Raw genomic sequence first — 13,396 nt, 5'->3', positions numbered from 1 at the left:
TCCTTAAAGACTTATTTTTACTTTTTAAAATTTTAAAAAAGCTTTTATTTACTTATTTTACAGACAGGGATCACAAGTAGACAGAGAGGCAGGCAGAGAGTGACAGGGGGTGGTGGTGGGGGTGGGCAGGGTCCCTGCTGAGCAGAGAGCCCAATGCGGTGCTTGAAACCAGGACTCTGAGATCATGACCTGAGCCAAAGGCAGAGGCTTAACCCACTGAACCACCAGGTGCCCCAAAGACTCATTTTTAAACAAGAAAAGACAATTTTATGCTTAGAGTGGTGGACACCCCATAAATTTAATCAGATTAGTAACTGTTAATGCAAACCACTTGTTCTAAGTTTCCTGGAAAAAAAATAATCTGTAGGTTTTTCAGTAAATACAGATTCAGGGCAGAGAGAATTAGAATGTTGTAGATGAGCACTTACACCAAGATTACAGTGGCCTAATGTGCTATTCCCCTTCTCACAAGGATCTGGTCCCTAGCTGCTGGTAGGTAGGTCCTTTCTCAATAGTACTAGAGACAAATGTAATAGAATCTTCAGCTTGTCTTCCCAAAGTTGTGGGTGTGTTTAGACTTCATACTTGATCAGAACCTTTCTGTTGGCCCTAGTCATTACATTACCCATCTTCACGCCACTAATTTTCTATTTAGTTAGTTGATACATGCTTAGTGAGAACCTACTATGTACTGAATAGGTCGCAGAAATAAAAATAGGAATCTTACTGGTAGTAAGATGAGAATAACAATAATTTTCAGTTATATAGTGAGGAAGTCATGAGAATAAAAGGTTTGACATAGAAAACACAGTCAATAGTATTGTAATAGTGTTGTATGACAGCAGAAGCTAACTACACTTGTGATGAGCCTAGCATAACATATAGGAATGTTGTACCTCTGAAACTAATGTAACATTGTGTGTCAGCCATACTCAAATAAAATGTTTTTAAAGAATAAGAGCTAACATTTATTGAGCATCTTATTAATGAGGAACACTCTTCTATAAATCACAATCTCCACAAAAATAGGTACAGTGAGGAAATTGAGGCATGAAGACCACAATGAATATGACCTTCTTTCAGTCCTTCAAGAAGTTCAGTTAAGTAGGGAGAGAATTTTATACATAAATGATTACCTCAACAAATATTACCTCAATATTTGTTGAAATATAGAGATATAAAAGATATCACTTGGTGGGGGACCGGCACCATAGAGTGAATGCTTCAAAGAAAATGCAGTCTTGAAGGATGACTAAGAATTTGTTAAATAGTTAAGGGGAAGGCATTTCAGGCAAAGGGGCAAATACACAGAGACATAAGGACATAAAATGGTAAGTATGGTATCTATTGAGAATCTTAAGTGCCTCAGAATGACTGGAGCATGGTATATTATTGGGCAGGCATAGCAGATAAGTCCTAAAAGATAGGAAACCTAAAGTAATATTTTTGTGGAAATAGTTCATGGTGAGGAAAGAAAAGTGTGATGTTCTCTATGCTTAGGGCAGAGAGAGGAGCAAGTTCCTTCTCCTGGGAGAAAAGACAAGGGAACAATTTCCTCCAAAAACCACAAAGGAGGGGACTATATGAGACAGTGTGTTGAAAGATAGTAGCTACCCGGAATGGTGTTCAATGAACCGAAAGAGCCATAAACATAAAGTCCGGACCAATTGAAATAATAGGAACAGAGTCCAGATCAACCTGGAAAGGGTCTGCTTAATATTGTGTTTTAAAACCTGAGCCATCATTATATCAAAATCCTATAAGACGTGTATATCCTTTGATCTAGCAAATCAAGAATTTCTAATGTGGGAAAAAATTAAGGTTGGATATATAGTTGTAGCTACAGATATTCATCACAACATTGCTTATATAACTAAAAATCACGAGCAACTTAAATATCTAATGATAAGGGATTGTTTAAATTATGGAAAATTCACTCAATGGAATATAGGGCAGCTAAAAGAAATGAAAGCATATTTTATTGATAGGAAAAGAAATGCACTATAGATTATTGGAGTGAAAGTAGGTAATAGTATAGTCAGTATAAATGAATCATGTGTCTTTGTAACAATTTCTATACCGAGAAAAATAACTGGAAGTATATGAACCAAGGTGTTCACAGTGGTCATCTCTTGAAAACGGGATTGTGGTTGATTCTTAGCTTTCTGTTTTTGCTTGTCTGAGTTTACTAATTATTTTTAATTGTAAACAAGAAGATATATACAACAAGTCTGGCCTCTGTGTAGCAACTGAAGTTCATTTATTTGTCACCACATACAGTGACTGTAGATGGTAAGTGATTAGAGTCTATTTGACAGACTGAATATCCTGAATTGATAATTGTGATCTATCTCGATAGAAAATAGAGTATGTGCCCTCAAATCGCCTTAAGATTTAAGATGTGAAAGAACCTAGAACTGCATCTAGACTGTGGGTCCATAAGTGACAAATACAAGAAGGCTTTATAACAAAATTCACTGATTTAACCATTAGTTTAATAATAGAAAACATAAACTAATACCTTTGTATTGTGATAGCAGAGAGGGAAACTGAGCCCCATCTGGCAATTGAGACAGCTTGCTGGCCCCATTTGTTCACAATTATAGTCACATTAACCACCTGAGAAGGACTGTTATCAATACGCAATGGGGAACAAGCTCTCTTTGAAAGCATGTCTTAAAAATTCCCTGTGATCCAGCAATTATATTCTCAGGAGCCTCTTTCTACAGAGACCTGTAAAAAAGGCCTGTACAGTGAAGTTCATTACATTATTGTTTATAAGAGAAACCATTTAAAAAAATCAGAATGTCCATCTTAGAGAAGTGGGTAGATGAATTATAGTACAGCAATACTGTATAATTCCATGTAGCCACAAAAAATAACATAATAACATGGCAAAAATCCCCCAGACACATTGGTAACTTTTTAAAAAAAGGCTAATTAGTATAAAATTTGTGACTCATTTATGCTCTAATAGAAAATCTTACATGTTATTCTAGGAATTGCTCGGATTTTTGATATTGCTCGGATTTTTTAAATGTATACTCAGCAGGCATGTGTGTTCTTTTCATAAACATCAAAGTCAAAGAAATAATTCTAGGAATATAGACAGCACCACGCAAAACCTAGAATTTCTGGTATATTTTAAGTAGTTAATGATTACTATGGTGTAGAATTCTCATAAATATTTATGGGATGATGTTCATGATGAATAAATAAGGCCTTTTTAAACCTTAGTGTTTTTAACCAAATTAATTGATAGGTCTATTGGAGAATTAAAAACTATTCAAGTCTTCTCAATTTTCTTAAACTTCATGAAACATAAAAATTCCCTTAAAGAAAATAAAACGGGGGACTCCTGGGTGGCTCAGTCATTGAGCATCTGCCTTCAGCTTAGGTCACGATCCCAGAGTCCTGGGATTGAGCCCTGCTTCGGGCTCCCTGCTCAGTAGGAAGCCTGCTCTCCCTCTGCTTGTGTTCCCTCTCTTGCTATCTCTCTCTCTGTCAAATAAATAAATAAAATCTTTAAAAAAAAAGAAAGAAAATAAAACCACACATTTCACTACCATTATCAGTTAACTTTTCCCATTTATTAATGAATTCTTTAAAAATCTTTATAAATCATGTGTATTATGCCTGGCACTGCAGAGCAGAAGGCAGAGATGGTCCTATCCTCTGTGGACTTTATGGTATTTCGAACACCTAAATAACATGGTATGAAATTAAAAAGGAGGTAGCAGACATTAGTAGACAGATTTGTTTATGTTTAAAGAGCCACAGACTAGTTCAAACAAAAGCAAAGTATATATAAATAATCAATATGCAAATTATATGCATATATGTAGATGTACATCTATACACAAATGTTTATTTAAAAATAAATGATGAGAAGGAAGGGATGGAGGGAGGGAGGGAGGGATGGGTGATGGAAGGAGGAAGGGAAGGAAGGAAGGAAGAAGGAAAGAAGGGATGGAGGGAGGAAGAAAGGAAAACAGACATCCTCTAATACACAGGTTCACTGAGGGCAATTCAACAACCACACTGCAATGTCAGTAAGTACTCAAAAAAAAAAGAACAATTCAAACATCAAATGTGAGTTATAGAAAATAAGTAAAAGAGAGCAGCACAAAGGACATTTTGGTCTAAGGATTATTTGCTGGTTTAAAGACAGGATAGGGAAGCAAGACCAATTTCCCTCCTGTTAGGAGTTTGCCTCTTCTGCATCTAACATTATGCTATTTAGATTTCTTTGAAAGGGCTGAGCATGGTGTCTGACTCGGGAAGTCATAGAGGGAGCCGAGGCTGGGAAGGAACGTGAGCTCTGTTGTAGCTACTGTCACATGCCAATTCTGCTTGTCTTTACATATCTGTGTCCCCAGCGAAACAGTGCCTTGAGGGCCAAGATTCTGTTTTCTTTACCTTTGATTCCCAAATATAAGGCACAGGTCCTGACACAGAAGAGATGTCTGATATTAGTTGAACACATAAATATATAGTGTTAGAGAACCATAAGCTACTTTTCTGGGGTCAGTATTCACATGACTATTTGGTTACTAAGATAATTGTCTAATTTTTATACATATATATGTATACATATATAAATATATAAAATTATAATATATACATATAAAAATATATTTGTATAAAATAAATATTAATAAAATATAAATTATGTAATAAACATGTTTATAATTAATATGTAATGTTTATATAGTATGATATATGGTATAGACTATATGTGTACACATATGCATATTATATATGTATTATATATAAAATCAATATATTTATATGTAAATATAATGTATTTTATACATGCACTATACATAAATATACACATAATGCAATATATCTAAATATATAAAATCAGGGTAATTATCTTATAAATCACTCATATACATGTAAAGATTACCATAAATAACCAAGGACAACTGATAGGCAATAGCCCACAAACCCCCTATGGCTCAGGAATGAAAAAAGAATCTCTACACAAGGATAAAGAGAAGCATAATTATTTATAGAAGGGGATAGGTGGTTTTCCATAAATAAAAGTATATATGACTATCTGAAGATTAAAGAAAGGGAAAAAGTATGGCAAATTATCATTCTGGATAATCTGGATGATTTTCATTTTGAATCAAAATCTTAATAATCTGTCACCAGTTGTCAAATATCAGCAGCTAGACTAAAAACATCTTTCATTTCATCAACACTGAGAATGAGGGAAACTTGCTTCCTTTTGTCCATGCTGAATACAGGGACATAATAGCAAAACCCATTTGAAATCTGTAAGGCGGCTTTGTTTGTCAACGGCAATTAATTACTTGGCAGAGGATTTGTTCTTCATTATGAATAAAAACTGTGGTTTTAATTGTGGGAATATTTAATTCAAAACAAATTGGTGAGCAACTATTATGTTATAGGTATTTTTTGTTTGTTTGTTTGTTTTTTTCCAGGAAACTCTGAATGCCAGTTTTATGCCTGGATAATTGTAGCCTTTTTGGGGTTAGCTCTGGTTGTATCACTGATCTTCAATATTTCCCACTATGTGGAAAAGCAGCGACAAGGTAAGACATTTTGAAAAATAGCCAGATAGTACCAGCTTGAATAGAAACAAGTCACTGGAAAACCTACAGAAGAAGACAATTTTATGAAATGTCATGAAATAGGGTATATTCATCTGTAGGAATCCTATATGACCCTTTTTTTCTATCCTTAGGTTTCTCTTAATTTAAAAATGCCATCATATTAGAATATAAACAGACTCCCAATCTTGGCTTTATCTCCGCCTTAACAAATATAGAGTAGGAAGGAATTGTCCTGGTAAAATGTAGTTTTCCTCCTCCAACTCAACAGCTCATGAAATTGTAGCCTCTTCTGCAGCAGCTATAAAAGTTCTCACTGATAGCTGATGGAAGGAGTGGAGACCCAATTCCTCAAGCTTCCACTCAAGCCTACTCAAACCCCTCAGCATCAGTCAGAGCCTCTGAAGTACAGTTAGCTGGACTAGGATCAGAAGAAAAATGGCAAAGCAACAGGCTGACCCACAGGCTCATTATCTGACACTCCTGGGTTCAGCTGTTCCTTTAAACAAGCTGGTCAGAAGTTTTAGCCATATGGCTTTCACCCTCATGAACATGACTGAAATAGTTCAACGCCCAGCGATGGCACAATCTTTGCGCAGCACTGGCATTCAATACAAGTGTGTTGGGTAGATGGATGGATGGATGGATGGATGGATGGATGGATGGATGGATAGATATGAAAGTCCAGCTATTTCTGGGAGCAGGACATTTCAGTGGTTATAAGGAATAGAAAAGAAAATGTCAATACATTTTAACAGATGAAAAGAAGTAAAACAAAGTTAATAAAATTGCATTAGACACATGACCAAGAAAAACTGCATGAAGCTAATTTAGACAATGGTTAGAATCTGGGAGAGTCCTTGATCCTCTTGGGATAACACAAATGTAAAGTATGAAGACAGTGTTACTGTCACGCCTCTCAAAAAAGACAAGAGGCAATGGAAAGTGAAGCGGTATCGCTGAGGTCACAAGTCTACTCAATAGCAAAGTCAAGGATAGGGGTCCTGTCTAATTCTCTGTCCAAAGTGGTTCCCACCAGCACACACTGCTTTTACATTGTTGACCAACTGTCCTCGGCCAGAAATCCAGCACTCCTTTAGGATCTCTATTACATCATTTCTAAGCCTGAAATGCCAGGCAGGCAATGCTTTTTCATTAGCAATGATTTCAATAATTCTTTTTTTATTAATTTTTTATTTTTTATTAACATATAATGTATTATTAGCCCCAGGGGTACAGGTCTGTGAATCACCAGGTTTACACACTTCACAGCACTCACCACAGCACATACACTTACCAGTGTCCATAACCCAATTAATAATTCTTTTTTAAATCAAATGGTTTTTGAAACAAATTTCGTAAGTCAGATGCATGAATGACCCATCTTCTAACATTTTTGAAAAAGGCTTCCATCATAGAAAAAAATGAGCTAAGAGCAGCACTTTTCTTTATATAATAGCTTAAAATGACTATATTTTAATTTCTCCACTAAGATATTTTATGAATGCAGATAATACTGTCACTTCTATTAGAAAAAGGTGAATTGAGGGGGACCTGGATGGCTCCATCAGTTAAATATCTGCTTCAGCTCAGGTCATGATCCCAGGGTCTTGGGATCAAGTCCCACCTCAGGCTCCCTGCTTAGTGGGGAACCTCCTTTTTCCCTCTTCTTGTGTCCCTCTCCTTGCTTGTGCTCTCTCTCTCTCAAATAAATAAATAAAATCTTTTAAAAAAGAAAAAGGTGAATTGAGAGCTATAGAGTTAATTTAGGACGGAAGCCAGGACAAGAATAACCATGTGAATTAATACTTCACTCTCTGTTGATTTCAGTGCAGGTCTCCAGAGTCTCTGGTCCTGTGTGGGACCAAGGAACAAGTGTCCTTCTTAGTTCTCATTTTGGTAGTTTGTGCTTTGGAATTTATTTATCCGTATTCATACCATTTGCCACCATAAGGACTCCTTTTGGGAATTGTTCTCTTATAACGGTTAGTTGACCGCTACCAAAAAACAGTAGACTAACTTTTTAAAAAAGAAAACAAGGAAGAAAGGAAAGGAGGAAGGGAGGAAGGGAAAGAGAAAGACTTTCTTAAAAAAAAAAACAGATTTTTTTTTTCATTTCCATTGTACAAACTGTGTCTCAGGCATACCACAAATTACTTTATCTAAAAGCAGTATGGTGGGAAATAACATCAAAAAAAAAAACAAAAAACCAGGAAATAGTCAATTATATTCATTGTTCTATTTTTAAAAATTAATTTCAATTCTCTCAATTTGTTCTTAACATCATGGCTTTTGAAGTCAACTGTCATTAATTAGAACGCTGCTTTCAATATTTACCTGGGAGACCTCTTGTACCAGAAACATAGTTTCTCGTAGTTTCTTTGCCTACAAAATGTGGAAAACACTGTTCAGACCAAGCGCTCTTATGAGACTTCTAGAGATCCCTCAGCATGGTGCTGGGGACTGAGGAGGTCAGTCTTGCTCAGGGCACAGCCCACATCACCACTCTCGGTGGCCCCGGTGCCTCCTTTCCTCCTTCCACTCGTATTTGTGAAGGGCTTGCTCTTACTACATCTTTCCCCATTTAATTTTAGTATCCCCATTTAATTTTCCCCATTTAATTTTAAATACTAAATTTAGTATTTAGATAATTTTAGTATCCCCCATTAATTTTAGTATTCAGGGAATGTTAGTTCCTCTGACTCCTCACTCCTGCCATCTCTGTATTCTGTAGGTCCTCTCCAGCTCCCATGTCACTTCCTGCCCCAGGTCTGTATCATTTAACATGTCTGCAATAACCTGAGCTTTAGCAATGACGCTGTGTCCATTGAAGTCCTACATAGATACCTTTTAGAGCGTTTTCCGTAGGCTTTCATAGGCGGTTCTAACCATTAGTCTACTGCAAATTATTTTATTTAAACGATAACATGCCCTTCCTGAATGGAGCATACAACCCTGGATCTTGCATTTTATTAGCGTGCAAACCTCAGGTTAGCCTTGCAGCAGCGCTCATGGATGCCAAAATGCCCTTCATTCTCATCCCACCTCACCATTTTTCTCACTGCAACCTTCTCCTAACTGCCTCAGCTTCTCCTGCCATCTTTCCGCTAGCATCAGTAATAAATGTCACCCTTTGCTAGTCCACATGAACAAGTATTGCACTGTCTGCCTTTCTCACACGAAGGCTACAGGTGGCTCTAGGATTAGCTCTGCAAGCTGACTTCTGTCCTGTCCTGCTAAAGCCTCCTCCCGGCTTTGTTTGTGGTAGGCAGAGGAGATTCGATGACATTAGCCAGCTTTTCTGCCATTTGGTCTGCGAACACAATGCCCCCGTTATCTGACCTGATGGAACTTTTCGTTTTTGCATCTCTGGGCTATTATTTGTGGCTAAGAAACTTCAAAAATAGGACTCCGCCTATGGCGAACAGTGAGTGAGTAAGTTGTGCTGGTGTATTAAATGGCTTACGAAAGAAAATCTCCATCCCAGCAACAATGCAGTATCTCCACATTCAATCAGATAGACATGATAAGCCTCTCCTTGATGTTTCTGCAGCAGTGCTAGCTAGGTAAGAGCTTTGTAACGGAGTTCTCCCTTTCCCCAAAATAAACCTTACATTTTTAGGTGATTCTTTGTCTGTTCTTTAGGAGGATTATATTTATTTCTTTTTCTGCTAGGAAGGTATTAGCTTTGTCCTCCCTTAAATCCAAAACATTTTCCTTATCCAACCTTTCTTCTCTGTTTGGAGAAGAAGGATAAATAAGTGTATGGCTTGCTCATACATCAAAGTCTTATCAGTACTTCTCCTATTCACTAGAAAATTATGGCACATTTTTCACATTAAGAATGTATCAAAAATGTTATTATGGAGTTTGGGCCATGTGCTGTTTTTCTTGTTATGTATTGCACATGGAAGAGTAAACACTGTAAAGGAGAAAACATAAAAGCAAATGTTTGCTTACCTGCTCTCAGCCATGAACCTGACCGCAACTTGTCTGTATCTGAATCACAGAGAGGATTGTGAAAACTCACCCACCTCTTCTCACACAGAATCTTGCAAATGTAACTGCGTCATAGCAACATAAAAACTGCTTTTAGTTTTACTAAATGTCATTGAAGTTGTGGACATTGGGGAAGGTATGTGCTATGGTGAGTGCTGTGAAGTGTGTAAACCTGGCGATTCACAGACCTGTACCCCTGGGGCTAATAATACATTATATGTTAATAAAAAATATCATTGAGTTGATTAGGTAGCTTCTAAATCATACCACTTATTTTTTTTTAAAGATTTTATGTATTTATTTGACAGAGAGAGATCACAAGTAGGCAGAGAGAGTGAGAGGGAAGCAGGCTCCCTGCCGAGCATAGAGCCCGATGTGGGACTCGATCCCAGGACCCTGAGATCATGACCTGAGCTGAAGGCAGTGGCTTAAACCACTGAGCCACCCAGGCGCCCCTAAATCATACCACTTATTTTTAAATAAACTTATAAGCCTTCATGAATGAGTCAACGCTCTTTAGGAGACTAAGCTTGCTGACCTTTCTCTTTGGTTCCAACCTCTAAACTTTTGATTACCACTCCTTTATTTAAAGAAATCATATGCTACCACACTTCTTACTATAAGAAGGAACTTACTGAAACCATACAAGTACAGACTGTCCAGCTTCAGATTATGTATTTAAATTCTAAGAGGAGTACAGAAGGTGGTGACCTTGAACGTTTTAAGAACACTTTCAGGCTACAGTTTTAAGAACGCTGATGGGTCTTGATGCATGATGTCCTTTTCCCAATACTTATTTTCTTCCTCACACTGTTTTACTTTCTTTCTTCCATGTAAGCATCACATCACTAAATCATATCCTTCATAGAGTTGCTTCTGCTTCCTTTTTCCCCACAGAGCTTTTTGGTCCAAGCCTTGTTTTCCTTCTCTCTACTGATAACACATCCAACAACATTTTCTTTCCATAAAGCTATCTTTCCAGATAGCTTCGCGTACCTTCCAGATACCAACATTCACACTCCAAGCACTTCCAGCTGGAAAATCCTCATTATCTTTTAAAAATATTAGTCTGTATACGGAAACATTTGACCCCATGCCTATTTTTTTCTTATTCTCTGTAAGTAATATCATTATTTTTGTTTTCAAATTCTTTGTTTATTTTTTATCTTTTCATTTAACACTCACTTGGTGACAATCCTCTTGCCAGAAGTGAGATTTGGTCATTGCACTACAAATCCAGCTTTACTTATAAATCTTGTAAATAGCATTTTAATTATATCAGCTTGTTTTCAGCTACTCCGTTTAATGAAGAGATTCTATTCTAATCAGCACAATTAAATTGTGGCTGAAAATGTGATTGAATTTAGAATGTATAATATTGAAAATCAACTTGTCATTTTCCAAAGTGTTTTTAACAAAAATTATTTCATTCGGGGTGCCTGGGTGGCTCAGTGGGTTACATCTTCCGTATCTACTCACATGCTATAGGCATTATTATCTCTACTTTATAGGTAAAGTGAGAATCAGAGTTTTAAAAAGATTTGCATAATGTCACATGTAAAATGCATTGAAGATCTGCTACCCAAATCAAAATCTTGCAATATCTCAACCTGTATCTTTTCCATAATGTATTATGTTACAGTTTGACTAAATTCTTGTATATCTATTTTAATTCTTCTGAATACACTGACATATGACATGTCTGTTTCATCCTCCAACATAATGATTTTAATAATTTGTTCCAATAATGTTTCTCTGCTAGTAACCCTTCTGGAGAATACTTCAACTTGGTCACATATAAATTTAACTAAAAATAATCTTTCTAGTTGTTTGGTGACTAATTCAGTCATTTGAGATATTTTTGCTAGTTTCTTTCCAACACAATATTTTTTATATGTGAAAACCCTTTGGTTACTATTTTCTCTGTGTTATTGCCAGAGACTTAGATAATAATGGGCCTCATTTTTACAGAAATATCTTTTGCAAGATTTTGCTATTCAGTGTCACGCTGGATAATACACAGTCAAAATATAATAAGTATCATAATATACACATCCATTGATATCAATATCTAAGAAAATTTATTGATGAACAGAAAATACAGACTTCTTCATAATATTGATCTTAATTATTAAAATTATGCTCTAAATTCCCCCTATTTTCTCTCAATAATTCATTAGGGATCTATTGGTTTTCACTAAAAAGATTCTTAAAACTATTTTTTTCAAGTTTGAATATAAATATTTAATTTTTTTTAATTTAATTTTTTTTTCAGTGTTCCAAAAATTTTTTTCAGTGTTCCAAAATTCATTGTTTATGCACCTCACCCAGTGCTCCATGTAATACTTGCCCTCCTTAATACCACCACCAGGCTCACCCAACTCCCAACACTTCTCCCCTCCAAAACCCTATTTGTTTCTCAGTCCACAGTCTCTCATTATTTGTCTCCCTCTCTGATTTCCCCCACCTCACTTCTCTCCATCTCTCAGTGTCCTCTGTGTTATTCCTTATGCTCCACAAGTAAGTAAAACCATACGATAATTGACTCTCTCTGCTTGACTTATTTCACTCAGCATAATCTCTTCCAGTCCCATCCATGTTGATACAAAAGTTGGGTATCCATCCTTTCTGATGGAGGCATAATACTCCATTGTATATACGGACCATATCTTCTTTATCCTTTCATCCACAAAATCTATCTATGAGAAACTACAGCGAATATCATCCTTAATGGGGAAAAGCTGACAGCCTTCCCTTTGAGATCAGGAACACGACAGGGATGTCCACTCTCACCACTGTTATTCGACATGTATTAGAATCCTAGCAACAGCAATCAGACAACAAAAAGAAAAAAAAAAGTTATTCTAATTGGCAAAGAAGAAGTCAAACTCTCTCTCTTCACAGATGACATGATACTTTATATGGAAAACCCAAAAGACCCCACCTCCAAACTACTAGAACTCATACAGTAATTCAGTAATATGGCAGGATACAAAAAAAATGTACAGAAATCAGTGGCTTTCTTATACACCAATGATGAAAATATAGAAAGGGAAGATAGGTGTACCTGGGAATACACCTAACCAAGAGGTAAAGGATCTGTACTGGAGGAACTACAGAACACTCATGAAAGAAATTGAAGAAGATACAAAAAGATGGAAAAAGATTCCATGCTCATGGATTGGAAAAATAAACATTGTTAAAATGTCTATACTGACTAGAGCCATCTATACGTTCAATGCCATCCCGATCAAAATTCCACTGGCATTTTTCAAAGTCCTGAAACAAACAATCCTAAAATTTTTATGGAACCAGAAGAGACCCCGAATTGCTAAGAAATATTGAAAAAGAAAAACAAAGCTGGAGGCATCATGTTGCCTGATTTCAAGCTTTACTACAAGGCTGTGATCACCAAGACAGCATGGTACTGGCACAACAACAGACAAATAGACCAGTGGAACAGAGTAGAGAGCCCAGATCTGGACCCTCAACTCTATGGTCAAATAATCCTCGACAAAGCAGGAAAAAATATCCAGTGGAAAAAAGACAGTCTCTTCAATAAATGGTGCTGGGAAAATTGAACAGCTATGTGTAGAAGAATGAAAATCAGCCATTCTCTTACACCATACACAAAGATAAACTCAAAATGGATAAAAGACCTCAACGTGAGGCAGGAATCTATCAAAATCCTAGAGGAGAACATAGGCAGTAACCTCTTCGACATCGGCCACTTTAAGACATGTCTCCAAAGGCAAAGGAAACAAAAGTGAAAATGAACTTTTGGGACTTCATCAAGATCAAAAGTTTCTGCA

The 13,396-nt window shown here is 36.4% G+C and overlaps 1 protein-coding gene across 1 annotated transcript in view; it reads left to right on the top strand.

Moving 5' to 3' along the window:
* LOC123940461 (T-cell receptor-associated transmembrane adapter 1) overlaps positions 1–13,396 on the top strand; it is a 38,170-nt gene that overhangs the window by 9,232 nt on the left and 15,542 nt on the right. The window contains exon 2 of the mRNA XM_046003299.1: positions 5,457–5,567. Within this exon, the coding sequence (XP_045859255.1) occupies positions 5,457–5,567 (111 nt within the window). The remainder of the gene's footprint in view (positions 1–5,456; positions 5,568–13,396) is intronic.

Source organism: Meles meles, chromosome 4 (assembly GCF_922984935.1).
Source record: "Meles meles chromosome 4, mMelMel3.1 paternal haplotype, whole genome shotgun sequence".
NCBI classification, from domain to species: Eukaryota; Metazoa; Chordata; class Mammalia; order Carnivora; family Mustelidae; genus Meles; species Meles meles.
The sequence above is the reverse complement of the archived record's forward strand: the minus strand, read 5'-3'. Positions and strand labels throughout refer to the sequence as shown.